This window comes from Fringilla coelebs (assembly GCF_963513975.1).
Source record: "Fringilla coelebs genome assembly, chromosome: 1".
Taxonomy (NCBI): Eukaryota; Metazoa; Chordata; class Aves; order Passeriformes; family Fringillidae; genus Fringilla; species Fringilla coelebs.
In genome coordinates, this window is record NC_140028.1 from 4,266,796 (window position 1) to 4,288,280 (window position 21,485).

At 51.5% G+C, this 21,485-nt stretch overlaps 1 protein-coding gene across 1 annotated transcript in view; it reads left to right on the forward strand.

Moving 5' to 3' along the window:
- Positions 1-18,353, forward strand: part of PTP4A3 (protein tyrosine phosphatase 4A3) — a 38,800-nt gene extending 20,447 nt beyond the window's left edge. Inside the window, exons 2-6 of the mRNA XM_084211301.1 lie at positions 10,671-11,488; positions 12,765-12,857; positions 16,053-16,183; positions 16,506-16,580; positions 16,989-18,353. Coding sequence (XP_084067427.1) covers positions 11,384-11,488; positions 12,765-12,857; positions 16,053-16,183; positions 16,506-16,580; positions 16,989-17,106 — 522 coding nt within the window. The 5' untranslated portion in view covers positions 10,671-11,383 and the 3' untranslated portion in view covers positions 17,107-18,353. The remainder of the gene's footprint in view (positions 1-10,670; positions 11,489-12,764; positions 12,858-16,052; positions 16,184-16,505; positions 16,581-16,988) is intronic.
- Positions 18,354-21,485: the final 3,132 nt, after the last annotated feature.

Sequence of the window (21,485 nt, forward strand, 5' to 3'; positions counted from 1 at the left end):
CCCCTGGGAGCAGAGGGACAGGGACCATTCTGGATGGATTTCAGAGCCAATATTTAACCCAGACAGTTTATTACTGGTGTTGCTTTTTCATTCACCTCCTTTCCCTTTTTCCCTGCTGAGAGGCAGAGCGTGTGCATGTGCATCCCCAGAAACATCTACTATCATCAGTCAGCTTCATCATAAATGATGAATTTGGGCTTGCAGCTTCCTTTACCCAGGGAACCTCATTTGCTTTCAGCTTGATTAGAGCCTGCTCCAGCACAGCAAGGGTGGCTTGGAAATGCCACCCACGCCGGGGTGTCAAAATGCCTCAGAAACCATCCAGGAGCCAGGGAGCCAAGCGGAGCCGGGAAACCAAGCGGAGCCAGAGCAGCTTGCGTGTCTCCAGGCCATTAAAGCTCACCCCTGGGGCTGGGGAGGATGTGCAGAGCACGGATGAAACGCTGCATCCTGCCTGTCCCATCCCTGCTGGATCCGGCCCTAGGAGCTGAGGAAGTTTTCCTGCTTAGCAGGGTGGGGAGGCTTCACATCTCAGCCTTTATTTAATTTTCAGGTGATAAAAGCGTCGCTTCCTTGCCTGGCACGTCAGAGCAGCCAGCACCTTCAAACGCTCCCCTTTCTCCAGGGAATTTGCATTTCCCTAAAGGCAGCACCAGATTTATGCAAAAATCAAGATGAAAGAGAGTCAAAGGCAAAGCATGCTCGTGAGTAAGCTTTCCTGGGTACTTCCTGAAGAGTCAGACCCTCTCCTTCCAATCTTTTGGCATTCTGGGGAGAAGTGATGCTGACTGCAGGTTCTTCCAGCCCCAAAAACACTTGGTGATGACCACTTCACCTCCATGTTGTCCAAGAGTGGTATCAGTCTAGAACGGTGCTTTGAGGTTGCTACATCCCCGCTGTTGGATTTGGTTTTTCTGGGTGCACCATTCCCTCTTGTTATGGTGTTCAGGTGGTGTTTCCTCTCTAGACAGGAGGGATTTCTTCCTCATGCTGCCATTCTCCTAGGATGTGGTCCTTCTCCTTCAGTGATCTCCAAAATCAGCTGGGTGCAGTCCATCAAAGCCAGCTGGCTGTGCTGCATGACCTTCTCCTTGCTTTCCCTGACAGGAGGGGAAGAGCACCAAGTATCATCATCCCACAGTGGCTCTGACATGAGCCTTTTGCTCATGCAAATCATTGCAATTTCCCTTCCTGAAATACCAGGGCGTTTGCTGGCTTTTGCAAAGCCACTGCTGGAAATCCTTCCTGTGAATGACAGGAACAGGATTAGATGACTCTTCATCTTCTCTATCAAAAGACAGTTCATTTAAGTTCAAGAAGTGCCAGGATCTGTATAGTTTGCCATCTTTTTTTAGCCGGTTTTGCCTCCAACGGTGGCTGGGAGCAGCCTTGGCATGCCAGAGCATCTCTGTGTGACAAGTGAGGATGTGATTTAAAATCTGCTCATCTGGGGCTGCAGCAGCTGCTCCCTGCTTCTGGTGTGCAGCCCAGAAAGGGACAGGCTTGATGGTAATTGGGGAGCCCATTTTTGCAGTCCAAACCCACCAAGTCCCAAGCTGCAGCATTGTAGGGCTCCAGCCCAAAGGATTTTTCAGTTTTTCATCTCATTTTCCTAATTCTCTGAGTGTCGTGTTCCAGCAAGGTTTTTTTAATACCTTGGTTAACTTGAATCCAGTTTGAACCCCACTTGATGAAGTTGCAAGCGGGAAGCTGAGTGGGAGCTGATGTGGAGAACCCAGAGGAAGGCTCATGGTGACACCCAACCACTTTGGCCATCAGGCACTCAGAGCATCATGCAGTGGTTTAGGATGGAGGGGACCTTTAAAGATTATCTAGTTCCAACCATGCTGCCATTGGCAGGGACACCTTCCATTGCAACCAGGTTGCTCAAGGCCTCATCCAGCCTGGCCTTAAACACTTCCAGGGATGGGGCAGCCACAGCTTCTGGAGACAACTTGTTTCAGATTGTCACCAGTCCCATCAGAACAAATTTCCTCCTTATGTTCAATATGAACCTGCTCTCTTTCAATTTAAAGCTTTGCTTTTTGTACTATCACTACAGGCCCCTGTAAAAGTATTTTTCAGTCTTTTTTTTTCCAACCTCTCTTTAATACATTGAAAGCCTGCAGTGAGGTCTCCCTGACCACCAATTCCTGAGCTGGAGAAAGAACCACTGCCACATCCTCACCTTTTTATGCCCATCTGAGCTCAGCTGCAAGGGGCATTTCCAAAGGGCTTTGAGTTTCAGAAGTTCTGTAGTTGGGAAAAGACCTCAAGTTGCACCACGGGAGGTTCAGGTTAGATATCAGGAAGAGTTTCTTCACTGAAGGAGCGACTCAGCATTGGAATGGACTGCTCAGGGAACTGGTGGAAAACATCCCTAAAGTGTTCAAAAATGGGTAGACATGGTAGAATGTGGTTTGGTGGGCAGGGTGGTACTTGGTTGAAGGATGGACTTGATGAGCCTGGAGATCCTTTCCAAGCTGACTGATTTTACAATTCTGTTTACAATTCTATGATTATGGTTTGCAGACCCTGAGCAATTTGAGCTCTGTACTGACTTAATTTCCTTCCTCCAAAGTGATGCTTGATCCTCCCTGCTCCTCCTTCCAGTTTAGTCCCCCATCTTCCGTGTGAACAAGGTGCAAATCAGGCTGAGGACGAGGCAGTGCTTTACACACCAGACAGGCTTGGCAGAGGAGTGGAGACATTGCTGTCCCTCCAGCAAGAACAGCTGTGACTTTCAGCATTTCATGCCCTTTGATCTTTTATTTGAAAGAAAACCACTTTCATTTGCTCTGCGAGCTCCCACGCGGGGGGTACATCTCTTGGCACAGCTTTGGGGTTTTGCACAAGGGTAGCAGGACCATAGGATTTTTTTCCCTGTTGCTGAGGGTGGCTGGGTCCAGGAGGGTAGGAGAGGGTGCATGGGAACAGGAGAGGTAGAGGATCAGGCCATGCTGTAGCCATGCATCCAAAACTGGCATCTTGCACCCTAGAGCTTTGTTGACATGTTGCTTTTGCAGAGCACTTGTCCTGTGGCAACCATGGAGCTCTGCTGTGACTTTTTGCTGGAGCTAAGGAGTTTTCTGGAAGAGGGTTTTAGGGAAAACCATCTCTGCAGGACCTGGGCTTAATGGGAAGAGCCAGGAGCACGATGTGCTGGGGGGTCTTGATAACACTGCCAGACCTTGCCATATCCTACCCAGGAGCAGCCTGTTTTCCCTCTCCCTTCACTTGCTCCATGGCTTTTAATTATCCTGGCTGACACTCAGTTGTGTTTCCCCCAGGACCTCTCTTATTGTTGATACTCCCGAGGGGACACTTCTCACCTACATGGAGCATCTCTGTCCCATCCTGCTGGAAAAGGGACATCCCTGGAGGGGCTGTTTAAAGGGGCAGTTTCTGCTGTTAAAGTGACAATAGCCATGGCTGGAGAGGATGAGGAGGAGACAACCCAGGGGGTTTCCCTGCAGCACTGTCCCCATGGGCTTGGTGGCTGCCTTCAGAAGTGCTTTGGTGTCCCCCACACAGGAGAGGGCTGGTGGTGCTACCACCTCCCAGCAGCCTGTTACTATTTGTGTGACCCTGTCTCCATGGGGTGAAATGTTTAAAACAGAAAGTGCAGAGCAGCAGCACTGCACTTTTTTGGGAGGACAACCCCAAGCAGCACAGGGTGTGGATGGTGGAGGAAGCTCAGAGACCCACAAACACCATCTAAACCCAGTGCCATTGACTTGGAAGAGCTGCCTTTCTTCAGAGCTTGGCTTCTCTGGACAATCCTGACAATAGCTTGATGCTACCAGAGATCTTTCCACAGGACACATCACAGGCAGAGCATGTTCTGTCCTGTCTTGCATCCCCAGCATGTCACAGAACACTATTTCAACATTGTCTGCAGGTCAAAATCCACCCTTTGGGTAGATTTGAGTCCTTTGGATCCCCCTCCATCAGCAAACTTCCATCAAAGCCACCGCAGCCCGGCTGGGTTGGGGATTGTGCAAGAGGCTCCAGTGACGCAGACAGGGCTCTGGTGGCCTTGGGTCAGGGCTCCTGGTGGCCTGACCAGGTAATGTAGGGACAACTTCCCATCAGAATCCCCCCACTGAGGAGGGACATTGCAAACAGCAAAGTTCAGGTCTCGTGGGACAGAAGTTCAGGCTCAAACTGTACCTCAAAGGGGAGATCATGGCAGCTCCTCCCTGCCCTTCCCAGGAGTGTGCTGCTGTTTCTTGTGTTTCCCCCAAAAAACACATCATTCTGCACCCCCACCCCCAAGCTTTGCCACCTGCCACAAGTATTAAATTTGCTCAAAATACTGTGAGAAACCACAAGAAAAAAGCTGAACAGATGTTCAGCTGCACCAGAGTTTCAGTGTGGGAGAGACACGTGGCAGTGGCACTTGTTTGGGGGGACCACTGGGGTCAGTTTGCCCCCAGCATGTGTTTTGGGGCCAGGATTCTGCTTTGGGATTCTTTTCTTTCCAAAGATACTGTTGGACAAGGCTTGAAGCCTGAAAATGCTCAATCACACAGAGAATTGCTTTTTTCCCCTTATTCTTCTGGCCAAAAGGAATCCCTGAAGGATGGGGGGAGCTGGCCCCCAATATTTGGGGTGCCTGACTTCCCTGTGCATCAGGCCCCAGAGCGTGGGGACCATCCATCCCCAAAGGACTGAGCCTTTCACCCCTCCCCAAAAAAACCCTCTAGGGCACACCCTCTGTAGATTTGGGAGGCAGCCAGCCCCAAGGCTGTTATTACTTTTCCCCGTGGAGTTGGCCTCTCTTCCTCCCCCCTCTTTTTTCTTTTTTTTTTCCTCCTTTCCCTTCAAATCCAAGCCAGGAAGAACCTCTGACGTCGGCACACGGCTGCGAGCTCCTCGTGGCTGCTGGGGGAAGGCAGTGGAGGGGATATCCCGGATCATAAAACCAGGATCTCACTGTGAGCAGGGCCACCAGTGGCTGCCTGTGAGTTGTCCTCTGCTGGGGACAGGGTGGGAGAGATGGATGGGGGATTGTGTTCAGCTGGGGGGGGTTCCTTTTCCCCAGAGTGTGAAAAGTTTAGTGCCTTTTTGTGGTTTTTATGATTCTCTGATTGCTGAATCTCTTCTGGTGCAAGAAGGAATTAGGTTAAAAATCTGTCCATGGAGACCTCAAATTCGAGTTGCTTGGGGGCTGCATGAGAAGGGAAAAGCTGAAATTCCAGCTGAAAAAAAAAAAAAGAGCTGTTGAAGGGGTGCTTGAAGCATCATGTTTCCTCCAGGGCATTGCCCTGTGAACTCTGGACAGGAGAGGCAGCCCTGACACTGGTGGCATCACCGGAATTCCAGTGTGAGCACAGGGTCCATGTCCAGGGGTTGTGAATCTGGGTGAGAGGGAAAAACAACTCCCAAAGGACCTTTGTAGACACTTTCCACTCTGTACCTCAGCTTCTCTTCAAAGACAAAAGGTGCAAATACAAGATAAGAAAGGGTTGATCATGTTACCAGTGCCTCCGGTGCATTCCCAGCTTGCGCAGTGCTGGGAAGACTTTGCTCTTCTTTTTATCTGGCTGGCTGGCTGCCCCAGTTTCCCTGTTCCTCCCTCTTTCCTGGTGTCCTGAGTGCCTCCTGCTTGCAAATGTCCACGCCAACATCATGCTGGCATCTTTTCCTGCTCTCTAAATGTTATCAAACTCCTTAAGTCCAACTGGAGCTGTAAAATCTAGGGCTGCATAGCTCTCTTTGGCAAAATTTCGTGTTAGCCAGTATTTACTGCACACCAAAAAGGATGTGGGGAAAGATGCCTGACATGGTTTATCTTGCAGGTGTGTTTTCACGGGCTGCCAAGAGCCCCCCATCACTCTCCCTCTACACCTGTGCATTTTTAATCCTTCTTGTCGTGTTTTGCTCAGAAAACATCACATGCAGCAAGAGAAACAATCTAAAAAAATAACCCCTTGGAGGAAAAACCCCACAATGCTTCCCTGGCAGATGGTGCTGGGCACTGCTTCGCTCCTGGCAGCAGGTACCCCACAGCCACCATGGTGCCCAGCATGGCTTTTCCAGGGCATCCCATCTGCTCTTTCCAGCTCTGCCCCCCCTGGAGCAGGACGTGCTGGTGCTGCTTACACCTCTCCCCACAGATGCCGGCTCCTGCTGGGTGTTTTGTTTCCGTCGCTCTCCTCCCGGACCTTTCCTGTTTCCTTCCGTGCGGATGCAACTGGAGGAAATCTCAGCACATTGGCTGTGTCCCAGCTGCAGTCACAGGCTGGGGACAGCACTGTGGCTCTCTGTGTCCTGGGACCTGTTTTCCCTGGCAGTGATGGTGATGGTGGCAGCGATGGTGCTGCTGGTGGAACCCAGTGGTGGCAGTGGTAGGGTTGCTCATAGTGGTGGCAGTGGTGACACTGGTGGCAGTGCTTGGAATGGTGCTGCTGGTGCTGCTGATGTTAGTGGCAATAGTGGTATTGGTGGCAATGGTGCTCCTCTTACTGATAGCAGTGGTGACACCAGTGGCAGTATTCATGGCAGTGGTCATTGTCGTGGTTGTGGTGGCAATGGTGACAGTGGTGCTACTGCTGATTCTGGTTGCAGAATGGTGCAACCTGCAATACTGCTGATTGTGGTTGCAGTGATGGTGGCACTGGTGGCAATGGTGACAGTGGTGGTACTGCTGGTACAAGTCTTACGTGTGCAGCTGAGCCACCCAGACCTGCTCCCCATGTTTACTCATGTCAGTGGCAATGGATGTGTGCAGAAACTTCTGCATGGTGATAACTGGAAATATTCAGAAGCTTGGTTTCAGTTTTCAGGGTGATGGAGGTGCTTGTTGGGAGCAGGGAGAGCAGGACTTCATCAGCCTTAAGAGGAAAGGGTTGGTCAGTGTCTTGCTACGTGAGCTGAAAGCAGGAGAGAGGTCAAGAAAGTGTGACACAGCTGGGTGTTTTGTTGGATTTCTCTGAAGATGAACTTTGAACAGGAGATGTGCTCACTCTGAGATCGCTATATTTATATATGGGTGAGATACACATTGTTTGGGTGAGTAAGAGCCTTTGTTCCGAGTCCCGCTGCTAAAGCTCATGTGGAGCGACACTTTGGCTCTGCAGAGCTTCCTTTTCCTTCTCTTGGGGGTGTGCTGTGTTTAGGAAAACCTGACTCCACCATCTGTGTCCCACTAGCCGGGTACCAGCAGCACAGCCATCGGGTCAGGCAGCTGCTCACCACTCTAACCAAGATCTTCCAGTCACTGGGTGAAGATCTGACCTTTATTTTCCATCAGGTTGCCCTGAGGAAGATCAGCCTCATTCCTCTGTTGCAGGCTCAGTCCCTGGACATCTGGGATGACGCCAAGATATTTGTAATGGTCTTGCCACACTGTAAAGGAATATTCCAGAGACCCCTGTGATCCCCTCAGCTGTGGGGGTGTAAGACAAGGAGATGATGGGTCAGTGGTCCCTATTCCCAAGAGCAGCAGCCTTCACAGCTCCCTTGCCACACTGGTGTGTATTCATACTGCATCCTCAGTGGGCTCTTGGCTGCAAAATTCTTGTGTAAGAAGCAGAAATTTCCACAGTCATGGTGAAAATAAAGTCATAAAATCATTAAAGTTGGAAAAGATCTCTGAGATCAGTTGTTAACACTGCCAGGTCCACCACTAAACCATGTGCCACATCCATGCCTCTTGAACACTTCCAGGGATACTGATTCCACCACTTCCCTGGGCAGCCTGCTCCAATGTCTGAGCATCCTTTTAGTGAAGAAATTTTTCCTTATACCCAATCTAAACCTCCCCTGGCACAACTTGAGGCTGTTTCATCTTATCCTCTCCTTTGTTATGTGGAAGAAGAGACCAACCCCCACCTGGCTACAGCCTCCTTTCACCGAGGTTCCCCAAGACTGGTTTGAGCCCGACAGGCCAGCGCTGCATTGCTGAGCATCCTCATCCAGGGCTTGTTCACTGTGTCCTCACATGCTTCCTCTAGATCCCCCGGAGCGCTCAAATGAGAAGGATTTATATTCCACTTGGCAGGTTATTAATATTAGCTGAAATTCCCTTTTCCACATTGTTCTGCCACGCTTAATATGGAGATCGGCATCGCAGCCTGAACCGCCGGGGATGATTTGTGATTGAATACCCATTAGGGATTTATGGGCTTCGGGACTGAATTGCTGGGATGTGTGATTGCCAAAATACTTGAAACGCTTCCACTGGAGAGAGGAGACCTTGTGGGAAAGGAGCACTCGCTGTTCTCGTAGGCAGGCGGTTCCCACTGAGCCTCCGTTACTGGCAGCGAGCACGCCCAAGCCAGTAAAAAATTGTCCAGGATCCAGAGCACTGATGGAGCATGAACTGTGTGCTGGATGATGACAGGGGGCAGCGCTGGCATTGGTGCTGGCAGCAGCTCCCAGCCCCATGGGGCTGCTCAGCAGGTGGGATTTAATCCAGGACATGGGTAAACATGGGCACAGTCTGTATTGATGTCCCTGGCAGCCGGTTAAAACAAGGTATGAGGTTGTTTGGAGGGAGAAAAGTCATTTTTTGATGCTTTCCCTTGTGCACCTCCGGTGCTGGTGTGTCAAATCAGATCGATCATCAGGATCAGATCAAATGATTAGGACAGATGGAATTAAACACACTGGAAGCCTGAAGAGCAAAGGCATGAAAAGTAAAAGTAAAATATCCTCAAGTCCTTTGTTTCAGAGAAACTGGGCTTTCAAGCTCATGGTTTGGGGCAATTCCTACTTTGCATCAGCTCTTCCCTTTGAGCAGGCAACTGTGGCTGCCCATCTCTCCCACCTCCCATCCCGTTTTTGTGGTTGTGCTGGCCAGCAGATTGGCAGCTGAACATGTAGGAGCCACACAGCCAAAACCAGCCCAGAATTACCCTCTAGAAATAACAAATTGGTTCTTACCCAGCCATTGTGAGATTGTCTTGGGAAGAAGCAGACCCCACAGACAAAGTGATAGGTGGGATCATCACTGAAAAAGCACAGTGAACACTGTGGGGGAAGCAGGTTTCCCACCCCATCTTGCAGGATCATTATAAGCTTTGAGCAAAACTTCCAGCTGCTGTGGTCCAGGTGGGGAGGATCAGCTACTCTGGGGGGTTCAGCATCACCTGTGGGCTGAGCTGCTCTGAATCACACCTAAAATGCTGCAGAGAGGCAGCTCTCACCTCATTCCCCAGCCAAGCTCCCAGCCTCCATCAGCCTCTAAACTCTGATTTCTCAATGGGGACTGGAAAGTCATCCCCCCTGAATGTCCCACTCATCCCTTGAAGCCCAGGCAGGGTTTGAACTTTGCAGAACATCCTTGCAGGACTCCGGGCTAGCATTATCCCCTTCTTTATGGGCAAAAAGTTAAAATTAGTCAGGTGTGATGGAACATGGTTGTTGGGAAGAGTCTGTGATTTTAGCAGCCAAACTGGGCACATTCAGCAGAGCAGCTCTGCTTCCCCTGACACCTCACCTGGCTTTTTTCCTGTTGCTATTTAACTTTTTCATTCCTGGGTACCACTGGAGAAACAGGAGGTGTTAAGCACATTGTAAATGATGCTCAGACCTGGACAAACCCATTGTCAGCACCCAGGTGCTGTTATGAGCTGGTCAGGGCTCAGCTCATCTCCCTGCTCCCATCGTGTCTCATTGCATAAGGGTGAAACAATCCAGAGGGGAAAGTTTCTGGCTGCTGTGAGGAGAGCCAAGGGGGTGCCTGCTGGCCTGGCTCGGGTTACTTATGTGCTTATGGTCTATTTTGAGGCTCTGGCTACCCGGCACTAAGCAGCCGCTGACCTGGGGAAGGACCAGCTTCAAAACAAGAGTCCAGTGGGGAACAACCTGGGGAGGCTCTGGCTGGGTTTCCCTCAGCTCTGAGTGGGGCTGGCAGTGCCCTTGCCTCCCCACTGGGCCCATCATCTCATGGATTTGAGCATCACAGTGGGAGCTGATTTTCTTTCTTAATTCTTCCCACTGCCATCCTTGAAAGCAAAGATGCCACGGGTGGAGGGGCCGGGCTCCGTTACTGGGAGTGATGTGCCAGCGGTGTGGGAATGTGGATGAGCAGGCAGGGAGAGACATCCATCACTAACTCTGGCAAAACCACATGCACACAACCCCCTCCTCGGCCCCCCCTCCCCAAGATAGCTCATTTGCAGGCAGCTTAATTCTCCTAAGAGCATTAGAGGCGCATTTAGTGGACATGAGCCCAGCGCCAGGAGCATGTGGCCGATTAGCGGCAGCGGCAGCTGCTTTCGGGCACAGCGTGCATTTGGGGTGGAGATATTCAACGTGCTTTTTGGGGACACAAAGGTGAGGTCTGGGGGGTCTGGATGGGTGTCAGGGGGGTCAGCTGGCATTAATTGGGTGCTTTAATCCACCAGCAGGTGCAGATGTTGGGTGGTATATGGGAGCAAGGCCTTCCATGCCATGTGCTTTCCATTCTGCAGGTGAAATGCGAATTACTCCCTCTGGCTTTCCAGTGCCATTCCAGCTCTCCAGATAATATTTCAGCTTTAGCTTTAAATACCGCCTCGCTTTCTCATTTGTGGTCTGCTGTTAAGATGAGAATGGTCAGGGATGCTCCCAGGAGATGTAGAAAGTGATGGTGCCTTCAGGGGCGCCCACACCAGCCAGGGGCTTCCTTGGGGAGGAGGACACTCTCACCACCGCGTTTCCCTTTCTCTCCCCCGCAGCCTCGCTCTGCACTGGGATTTATGGAGGTGCTGAGGAGCAGCTGTGAGCCCCGCAGTCCCCGGCAGCCCGCCCTGTGAAGCAGCCCCCGGCCGCCTCTCCTCATCCCGCCCAGCACCCCGACCCTCCGACTCAACCATTCAAGGCTCCCGTGCATGGATCGCCCCAGCGAGGCACCGCTGCCCGACGCCGCCGACGCCGCCCCGTAGGCTCCCGGCCCCCCGTGCCGCCCCCAAGTACTCCACATACCCCGATGGGGTAACGTGACGGGGGCCACCCTCCCGCCACCGCCAACCACCCCCATATGCAGAGGCCTTTCTAGAGCGCCCGGGAGCGCGCGGCACCGGAGGCAGCAGCCGCTCGCCGTCGCACACACGCAGAGGACGCCAACACTACAGCAAAGGGATTTTTTTTTTAAATAATTATTATTATTATTATTTCATTAATATTATTTTTCCCCCCCCCATCTGGCTTTTTTTTTTCCCCCTGGGAGGCTTGTGGTGTGTCAAGGCAGCCGGTGCGCTCCCAGGAGTTGGGATTATTTGCACAACGTCTGTATATTGAGTTCTTGATCCTTCTGTTTTTATTTTTGAGGCACAGAAGGGACGTTGGGTTTTTGTTTGTTTTTTTTTTTTTTTGCCCCTCCACACCACTCTTTTCTTGGGTTTGTCCTCTGCCACTGTCAGCACCACCTCACCTTCCCACTGTCCCCACCATGGCCCGGATGAACCGCCCTGCACCTGTGGAGGTCTGCTACAAAAACATGAGGTTCCTCATCACCCACAACCCCACCAATGCCACGCTCAGCACCTTTCTGGAGGTAAGGAGGGGAGACTGGAAGGTGGGGACCAGGGTCCAGTTGCATCTTTTGGGGCTAAAAGCTGATGTCGATGAGAGGGCAGTACATCTCCTTTGGTGCCACAGCACCTGGTGGGCAGTGGGTCCAATCATTGCCAGCTTTTTGGGATGGGATGTTTTACAGCAACCCAAGTACGATGTTTGGGCACAGTAGAGATGGAGCAGGGTTTCCCCATTCCTGTTGCATCCCTTGCCAGACCCACTAGCACGTCATGTCACAGGGTTTTGAAGCCACGCACATGGGTGCACACAACCTGCCCTGTCCCTCCCAGCACCTCAATAATGGCTTTTGATCCCAAATATCCCAGCATATTTCCAATGCCCAGAGTGTGTTGGGTAGTGCTGGAGAGCTTGATGTTGAAGAGCCAGCACTGGTAGCAGCTGTGTGGGTGCCACTGCCTCAGGGTGACAGGAAGGTGGCTGTGATTTGGGGACAGCCACCCCATACTCGCTGCAGAGGGCGATTGGGACCACACAACTGGGAAGGGAGAAAAATTCCTCTTTCCTCCAGTCTCTTAGACTTTTGGCCAGGCTGCTGAGCATGTGGGGCTCACCACGGTCTGGTGAGCGCCCATGGGGAACAAAGGAGGTGGATCACTGGGGATGATCTCATGGTTCCCGGCGAGGCCGGCGCACCGGGCGCGTAATCCGGGGGCAATCCTCGCGCCGGGCACTGAGCCATGCTGGAAGCATCCCAAGTCCCACGCCTGAGCCTGCAGCGTGTTGGAGTGATGATGGGATACAGCAGCGAGGTGGAGAAGGAGCCCCTGAGCCATCTGTGAGATGCTGAGCTTGGCGGGGCATGCTACGACGCCCCCACAGCTGCCTCCATGCATTTCTGCATCAGGAGTGTGACCTCAGCAGGCACAAACAATTTCTCCTTCAGAGGACTGGCACCCATGTCAGGGATGTTTCTTTGCCTGAGGTATAAAATCCCTGCTGATGAGGCTGTCAGGGCTTAAAAATAAATGGCCCCATTGGTACTCGTGACTCTGAGGAGTCATGAAGATGCTGGTTAGAAATCCTACAAGGCCACGTGGCTTTGGTGTCCTGGGATTTCACGTTTCCTTGTGCCTGCCCGGGATGGACCACTTGTGAAGGGTTCAGAGAAGGGGCACAGCACTGTTTAAGGGTCCATACTGCTCCACATGGTCATAGCAGGGCTTGGATATGTCAGGGTTAACTGGGGTGCATCTGGCAGGATCTGTTCTGACCCCTCCTTCTCCTTCCCTCCGCAGGACCTGAAGAAGTACGGTGCCACCACGGTCGTGCGAGTGTGTGAAGTGACCTATGACAAGACCCCCCTGGAGAAGGACGGCATCACTGTCATGGTAGGTGGGCAGCAGGATGGGCACTGGGGGGCTGCCCCAGCACCACCCTTAAAGATCTCATCCCTTGGGGCTGTTAAACACCCCGGCAGCCCAGCACAGCATCACACTGAGGCAGGAGCAGAGCTGGAAGCCCAGCTGAGCTGAGCTGAGGCTGGTGCTTTAAAAAGAGACATGCTGCCCACGCAGCCGAAACTGTGACTCACTGACTGAGTCGGCAGCTGCCTCCCTGCCTGTTGCTCAGGCTCTGAAGCATCCAGGGATGAGAGCGCCTGATCCCACGGGGAAGATGCGCGTGGTTCCCATTCCCTCCGGTGTTATCTTATCCTGGGGGGTGCTGTGAGGGTTTTTTGCTCTTCCAGCAGCTGGCTGGTGCAGCTGTGGGGGATGAAAGGGAGCAGGCAGCAAGCTGGGAAAGGCAGAGCATGCAGCTGCCTGGGCTGTATCTTGGGTGATAGGTAATTGGAGATGATGTCAGGAGTGACAGCCCTGCCAGGGAGTTCAGCTCCAGCTGGGAAGTGAGGCTCTGCTCATTATTTAGGGAAGGGTTTGGAAATGCCTTGTGTCTCCTGGGGTGGTCCTCTGTGTGTAGGACCTCTTTATATAGCTCTGTCTGTATAATGTACATCCTAGAGAGAGAGGAGGGTATCTTAGATCCTCAGGGATATGGGTGGATAATCCCATGGCTCTCTAGATACAGATCCTCCAGATGCAGATGTCTCTAGATATAGATGCAATCTGTGTCTCTACTGGATATATCTTGGAAAGATCACTGCATCCTGCATATATAGAATCTGTATGTTTGACATCATATCTGCTCACTTACACACCAAATTCTGCAGTTCACCCCATTTCTAACTGGAGCCTTCAGTCTGAGTTTCTATATCTAGGATATATGTACCTCTTTACATCTCTTACATCTTTCTTATGTGGAGAGATACATATCTAGGATGTGTTTTACATAGAGAGTTAGAGAAACTATACAAGACACTGTATAGAAACTAAATAGCTTCTATATCAATGTTTCTATAACCATAAAGAAACTATATAAGGTAAATCAAGAGATATCTATAACTTGGTTTTCTATAGATAGATGTATCTCTGCAGATACAGAAATATCTCTATAATTATATGAAATCTCTATATATTCTTGATAGATCCTGGTATATATTTTTATTTGATATACACAGTTTGGTATATTTTTATCTGTATCCTCATATATATATTTGGCATATAAATGTATCTTGGTGCACAAGTCTGATGAGGAGCAGCTGAGGGCGTTTAGCCTGGAGAAAAGGAGGCTTGGGAAAGATCTTTTCCTCTCTACAACTCCCTGAAAGGAGGTTGTAGCTGGGTGGGGGTTGGTCTCTTCTCAGAGGTAACAAGCAACAGGACAGGAGGGAATGACCTTCAGTTGCTCCAGGGGAGGTTTAGATTGGATATTAGGAAAAATTTCTTCCCTGAAAGGGCTGTCAAGCATTGAAACAGCCTGCCCAGGGAAGTAGTGGAGTCACCATCCCTGGAGGGGTTTAGAAGAGCTGTAGATGTGGCACTTGGAGACCTGGTTTAGTGGTGGCCTTGCCAGTGCTGGGTTAGTTGGAGACCTGGTTTAGTGGTGGCCTTGCCAGTGCTGGGTTAACAGTTGGACTTTGTGACAGTCTTAGAGGGCTTTTGCAACCTAAACAATTCTATGCCTCTATATGTACACCATATATATATATATAGGTCTGTATATGGAGAAGTGAAGGCTCTGGGGAGTCCCTAAAGGGGCTGCAGGAGAGCTGGACTATTTACACAGGCATGTAGTGATAGACCAGGGGGGGATGTCTTTGAACTGACAGAGAGCAGATTTAGATGAGATGTAAGGAAAAAGGTTTTTATCATGAGAGTGGTGAGACACTGACACAGGTTGCCCAGAGAAGTTGAGGCTGCCCCATCTCTGGAAGTGTTCATGGCCAGGTTGCAGCAGCCTGGGAGAGTGGAAGGTGTCCCTGCCATGGCAGGGGGTTGGACTGGATGATAATTGAAGGTGCCTTCCATCCCAAACCATTCCATCAGGGGATGGTTCTGTAGGGTGTTGTGTCATCCCTGGTGTGAGGCCCAGCGTGCTCCTTTGCTATCAAATCCCAACAGAAATCTCACCACTGTTCAAACACTGAAGTCAAGCAGCTTATTTTGCTATCTTACACCAAGGGTGACTCCAGCACAGCAGCTTAGTGACTCACTCCTCAAAATCTAGGATTAGGGCCCAGTACCCCCCACCCTCTGGGACTCACCAAGCCACATCCTCTCCAAGGGATGCTGCCCTTCCTGTCTCTCTCTTCCAGTGCTGCATAGCCAGTGGCCATGCTCCTCCTGACAAATTTATTTTGGGAAAGAAATCCCCATTTTGGGACACTTACCCCTCATAACTGGGCCCAGGGCTGAAGGGTATCAAATGCAGGATCCATTTGACCAACTTCCTCACTATGCTCCAATTTTGACCCCCTGCAATTGGAGGATGAAGCTCAGAAGGAGATGGGTTTTTTTGGTTTTGTCCCTTAGTAGCCTTTCCTGAGGGATGATATTTAAATGGCCTCATTTGGAGTGATCTCTCTCTCTTTGACTCTCTCTCTCTCTCTAGGGCTGTGTTAGTGGGTCCCCAGACCATTCTTTTGGTCTTTCCCTCCATGTGTTGCAGGAAGCTGAATTTCAGCACCACATCAAGCTTTGAGATTCCAACCATTTTCAAGCCACCTTTGCTCAAAGCTCCTACAGTGTGCTCCTGAATTCTGGAATTAGGAGCTGGATGGGGGGAGGATGGGAACTGCATCACCCCAAAGCTCAGTGAGTTCATCTGGATGGGGATGGAGCATTGTGTGGCCATCCTGGTCTGCAGAAGCAGGAGGCAATGTGGACCAGATGCTACAGGTGCTCCTGTAGGCTGAACCTGTCCATAGGAGGCCAGAGGACTCCAGACCTAGATTTGTGTGGCTTCAAACCCTGAGCCAAAGCAGCCAGGGAATTCCTGTATTCCAGATGATGCCACAAAACCACCTGTATCCCCACAGAGCTATGCTGGCAGGAGCTATGCTGACAGTTCTGGCACTCTTCTACCTCCCTGCAGCTGAGGCCCCAAACGCCATCACCCCAAGTAAAAACCAACCCCTGAAAGGTTTTCCCCAGAGACTTGACAGTGTTTCTCTCTTCCCAATGCAGGATTGGCCATTTGATGATGGAGCACCTCCTCCCAGCAAGATTGTGGAAGATTGGCTCAACTTGTTGAAGACCAAGTTCTGCGAGGACCCCGGGTGCTGCGTGGCCGTGCACTGTGTGGCTGGCCTGGGGCGGTGAGTTCTCAGCTGCCACCCCTCATGAATGCAGGAGAGGGAAAACCATGCCAGCTCTCCTCTTTCCCTTCCCCAGCCCCACTCTGAGCAGGATTTTGTCCCAGCTGCCACCTCCCCATGAAGGCAGGAGAGAGACAACCATGCCAATACTCCTCCTTCCTTTTCCTAGTCCCTCTTTGAGCAGGGTTTTGTGAAACCTTAGTGGGAATAGGTGTTGATGGGGAGGATCTGCTACCTGAGCTTCTCCTTGAACTTTAAATGATGGATATCAGCCTCTGGGCTGTGTGACTGGGGAGTGACAGCCACGGCTTCTGCCTTTCAGTGCTCCCGTCCTTGTCGCACTGGCCTTGATCGAGAGTGGGATGAAGTATGAAGATGCCATCCAGTTCATCCGACAGTAAGTGGAGCAGTGTTGTGGTGTTAGGGCAGAAAGTCCCTCTCTGAGGGAATGGAGATCTGGCATGTCTCAGGGTTTGGTTTTTTTGGTGACACTGGGGTTGCTTTTCTCTTTGGGAGTGGGAAAACAAGGCATTGGCATGGAGCATCCCCGAGGGGCTTTTGGCAGTCACCCCACCTCTGCCCCACATATTTCCTCCCCAGCTCTCCATGTCCTGGGACTCAAAGGGTGAATGAGCAAGGGGTCGGTGCCTGTCTCCATCCCTGGAGGGTGCACCTGGCTTCAGCCTCCAAAATCCCTTTCTGCTCCAGGAACGGGGGCTCAGCCCCCCCAACAAGAGTGGTTTGGGGTGGGGGGTATCTTGTGCCACACCTTTGTCACTGTTCTGACATTTTTCTGTCCCTGCAGGAAGCGCAGAGGAGCCATCAACAGCAAGCAGCTGACGTACTTGGAAAAATACCGACCAAAGCAGAGACTCCGATTTAAGGACCCTCATAACCACAAGAACAAATGCTGCATCATGTAACCTCAATGACCTCTTGCCAAAATCCGTGCACAGACCCCCAGGCACTCGCACACATCCCACCTCCTCACCTCCTGGCCCAGCCCTGCACTCCCCATGTGCTGCCCCTCTGCCAGGGCTGGGCTGGGGACATGGAGCATCTCCAGTGTGTTACAGCACTCACAGCACACTTGTCTTGCTGGATCCCCAAAAAAGGCTGCTCTCTCCAGCTGCAGCCCCAAGGAGGGAAGGCAGCACTGCCCTTAGACTCCTGGTGTTAGCAGGCAATGAGCTCGTGTGACTGTTCCTCATCACCATCCTCCCCCTGCCCTTTCCCCTCCCATTGCACTCAGAGGGGTGGGCAAAGGGTGCTTGGTTTGGGGTGATGCAGGCAGGGCTCTGCCAGCTGAGAAGGGATGGGGTGCAGAAGGGCCAGAGCACCCCCAGAAAAGCCTTTCCCCACCCCTTCCCCATAAATAAGGGCTGCAGCAGCAGGGATGGAGGTGGGGATGGCACAATGGCCTCAGGGGGGAAGGTGGTGATAGCAGGGAGAGGTGACAGGGGCTCTTAGCTCAGTTACCCTTGTGACCAGGGGAAGGGCTGAGCTAAGACCCCCAGCACCATTCCCTTTCTGCTGGCCCCTCTGTCACCTCACCACCTCCCTGTTGCCTCTATGCCAGCCAGGATGCTGCAGATGGGGCTTGCTGGGGACGTGCTCCAGTCAAGGCAGAGCTGCTGGGAACCTCGGGGACCACAGCAGGGCTTTGAGGCACTCAGCTTTGCTGGGGTGCTGGATCAGCACTGGGTCCCCCAAAGTGTGGGGTGCTCTTATTTATAGCTTCCAAATTCAGTGCCCAGGGTGGTGGGTTCTCTGCTGTCCTGTCCCCACCCCTGTGCTGTGGCACAAACCCCAATTCTGGCTGCAGTGCCCTGGGGACACAGTGTGCCTCTCAAGGCACATCCATGTCCTCCACCACCACTGCATTTGCTGGCCAAGGGGCTGGGCTGCAGCTCTCCTAGGGGATTTTGGGTGTTCCTGGCAAGAGCACATCACCTAATTTTGCACCTGCCTTTTCCATATCTGTACCAAGGCGCCTGGCACACACCCAGCTGGGGTGGGCTCAGAGCTGCCCCTGAGCTGGGACATGAAACATCTCTCAACTTTCTGCCTTTGAACGCTTGCAGCAGCTGGAGCAGTAGGGGGTGTGGGGGTGGTTTTTTCTTTTAATGAGGATAACAAGAAATTTGCTAATTAAAGGAAAAAAAAAACTTTAAAAATACCCTGTTTGTCTTCCACACGTCCTCTGGCCATTCTTTCTCCTGTCACTGCCCAGTAGAGCCCAGGAGGTGGCCCATGGTCCCCCAGACTGATCCCCAGCACTGTGTCACAGCTGGCTGCCATCCACTGCCACCAGGACATACATGTGACCCAGGGGATGCTCCAGGTGTCCTTTGGGCTCACTGCTGCTCACACCCCAGCTGCAGAGGATCACACTTGTTGGGACAAGGAGGGCTGATCTTCCACCTCTTGGGGTTTTAGGCTGAGCAGCTTGAGATGCCCTCAGTGTCCTGTTGTCCCTGAGCTGGGTCTCTCCAAAGGTTTGTGTGCCTTCCAAAACGTCGATATCCAGAGTCATTCGCTTCAGGGCGTTCATCTCTTGGGACAGGTGGTGAGGAAGGCTGGTTAGACACCTTCAGTACCTGCAGGAGCCTGGGGCCTGCTTTGTACCACCACATGGGTGAGCGAGCAGCTGAGGTGTTTGGAGCTGTTTCCAGCACCACTTCCTGTCCTTATGGGAGCCAACCCCACTGCAGGGCAGGGAATGTCATCCTTTGGGATAAGCTGTGATGCTGAATGAGCTGGGGACCCTCCACATGTGGCCCTGGAGTTGTCACACCACACACCTTGGGCCTGTCCAACATTGTGGGTGAGCCCTCAGTCCCTCGAGTTTCTCCTGCTCTATCCCAGGCTGTTGGTTCCCATGACTTGTGGAGAAGGCTAAAGGGTCTGTGTTGATTTGGAATAGTGTGGATTGGGCTGATAAAAAGGCCTGACCCTGTATTAGAGCACCCTGCTGGGTGGGTCACTATCCCTTTCCTGCTTGGGTCTCTCCTGCTGCTAAAATAGGTGCTGCTCCTTCCCCAGGGACAGAGGAGGTGGCTTGGCATTGTGGTGGTGACAGCCCCAGTCCCTGCTAGCCAGGAAACCTCCCAATCCCATGCCCTTCCTTGTGGGAACTGTTGTTTTATGGGCCTGGAGACCTTTCTGTCCTGGCAAGATGAGTTTTCCTCACCCCTGCTCATGGCAGCATCACCTGGAACGTTGCCCAGGGCAAGAGGTCCTGGGATTCAGCCACGATGCCTTTGAGTTGGACTTAGGCTGGGGACAGAGGGATTTGAATTCAGCCTCCTTTGGCCACTCTTGAGCAAGACTTCACTTAGGCCTCAGCTTGGAGGGCTGGCCTGGGGGGAACTTGAGGGGGACAGGCTTTGCTTTATGTAGCATCAACCCAATCACCTTAAAATTAGGGAGCTTCTGGTATAAAAGCAGTCCTTGATCTGGCCGTGGCCAAATCCTGAGGGCATCTGGCTGGCAGAGTGGCATCTTGATCCTCCTCAGTTTATGATTCACTGAAAAAAAACAAAAACCAACAAACCAAATCATGTTGATTTAATTGTCCTAGATACTGTTCCTTTTATGTTGTTTTCATGGATATCTCCCCCTTAACCCTAAAATGTGCTGCTTCCATGGAAATGATACTTTGGCAGCCCAAGAGCTGCTGTTTTGCATGAAGGGCTGAATTCAAAAGTTTCTCTGGGCTGGACTGCCAAGTATTTGGGTTGTTTTTTTGGTTTTTTTTTTAATGTGGACTGGGGCTCCTTCCTCTGAGGTACCAGCTCCTTGATGTTTCAGCCTAGAGAAGGTTACAGAAGCAACAGGCTGGGGAAATTGAGAGGTCTTCCAAGGGGGATTTGGGTTAGAAATCTCAAAGAGCTCAAAAGTCTTGATACAGTTAGGTAAGGGGGAAGGTTGAAACTCAGTAGACAACACCAGAGCGAGGCCTAAGCAGCCAAGGGCTCATGGTTTGGGCTGGTCTTGGGTTCTCTCCTTGTACACTAATCCTCATTTCACCTCAAATGCCAAGATGCTGAAAGGAGAGCCTTAAAAATCTGATGTATTTGCCAATGCTGTCACTGCTCTGGTTGTTTCCACCGAGTCCTGGCAGATGTCACTGGGAGCAGACCCCCATGGCTTTGGCTACAAACCAGCCACCTCATCCTGCCCTTTTCAACAGAAGCAAAGGCTCAAAGTGGGTTTTAATAATTTCTCACCCCAATCCATCCCCTCACCTTCCATGGAAAGCCACCAAAATTTGCAGGGACAAGGCTCCAAATTGGTGCAAGAACTTTGGAGACCCAAGGGATGGCAAAGCAGAGGTGCCCCAGCCATCAAACCAAGAGCCTGTAGCCTTTACCCAGGAGTCAGGCATGTCTGAGCCTCGTGTGAGGGAATAAATCTGAGCAGGAACTTGTAGCTGTGTCCTCTCACCGGTGGCACACAGCACACATATGCCCTCAAATATCCCTTCTGTTGTTTGTTTTGCAGTCAGATGGAGCACGTGGAGGGGGTGGGATGGTGGGAAGGCAGGAAATGTGGCCATCACAAATGTCCAGCTCTTAATTTCAGGAAGTTCTGGTGACAGACATGTAAAGACTTTGCATTTGTAAACTGATACGATGAGTCTTGCAGTAAGGCTGACACTGGTGCTTGGGCTGGGCGCTTCAGAGGTTTATGTGGAACAGATTTCCCGAGAAAGCAGAGTCTGGCTCTACCCACAATAGAACGAGTCGTTTCCTTTTTTATTTTTTTCATTGGGTTTGTTTGGTTTTTATTAGTCCCAGTGGGAAAGCGCACAGGGAGATTCGTGACTTCCATGCAGTTTCCAAGGTCTTGGATCTGTTTTGCTGCCAGCACGCTGGGTAGGTGCAGCTTGGCGGGTGGCTTTGGATGGGATTCTGTCTGGTGGGAGACAAATGTGGCTGGTTCTTGGCACAGAGGGGAGTCCTGGGCCGGGCTCTTGCAGACATTCCCGGGGAGGGGGCGTTCCGCTGCTTCCCTTCAGACTATGATCTCCCAATGAACTCTCCACTTCCCTGCTGTTCCTTTCTGTGCAACAAAGAACTGCATATTTTCCTTTTTAACCCCCTGGGCGACCATAGTAGTGTGTAGATTGAGCCCAGATGACTTTTTTTTTGTTGTTGGGTTTTTTTGGTTTTGTTTGGTTTTGGTTTTTTTTTTTTTTTTTTTGGTCTGAGCCATAGCTAAATTATTGTACCCAATGCTTTTTGTATCAGATGGCATCACTTTGAATATGCAGATGAGGTATAGGATCTTGACACTT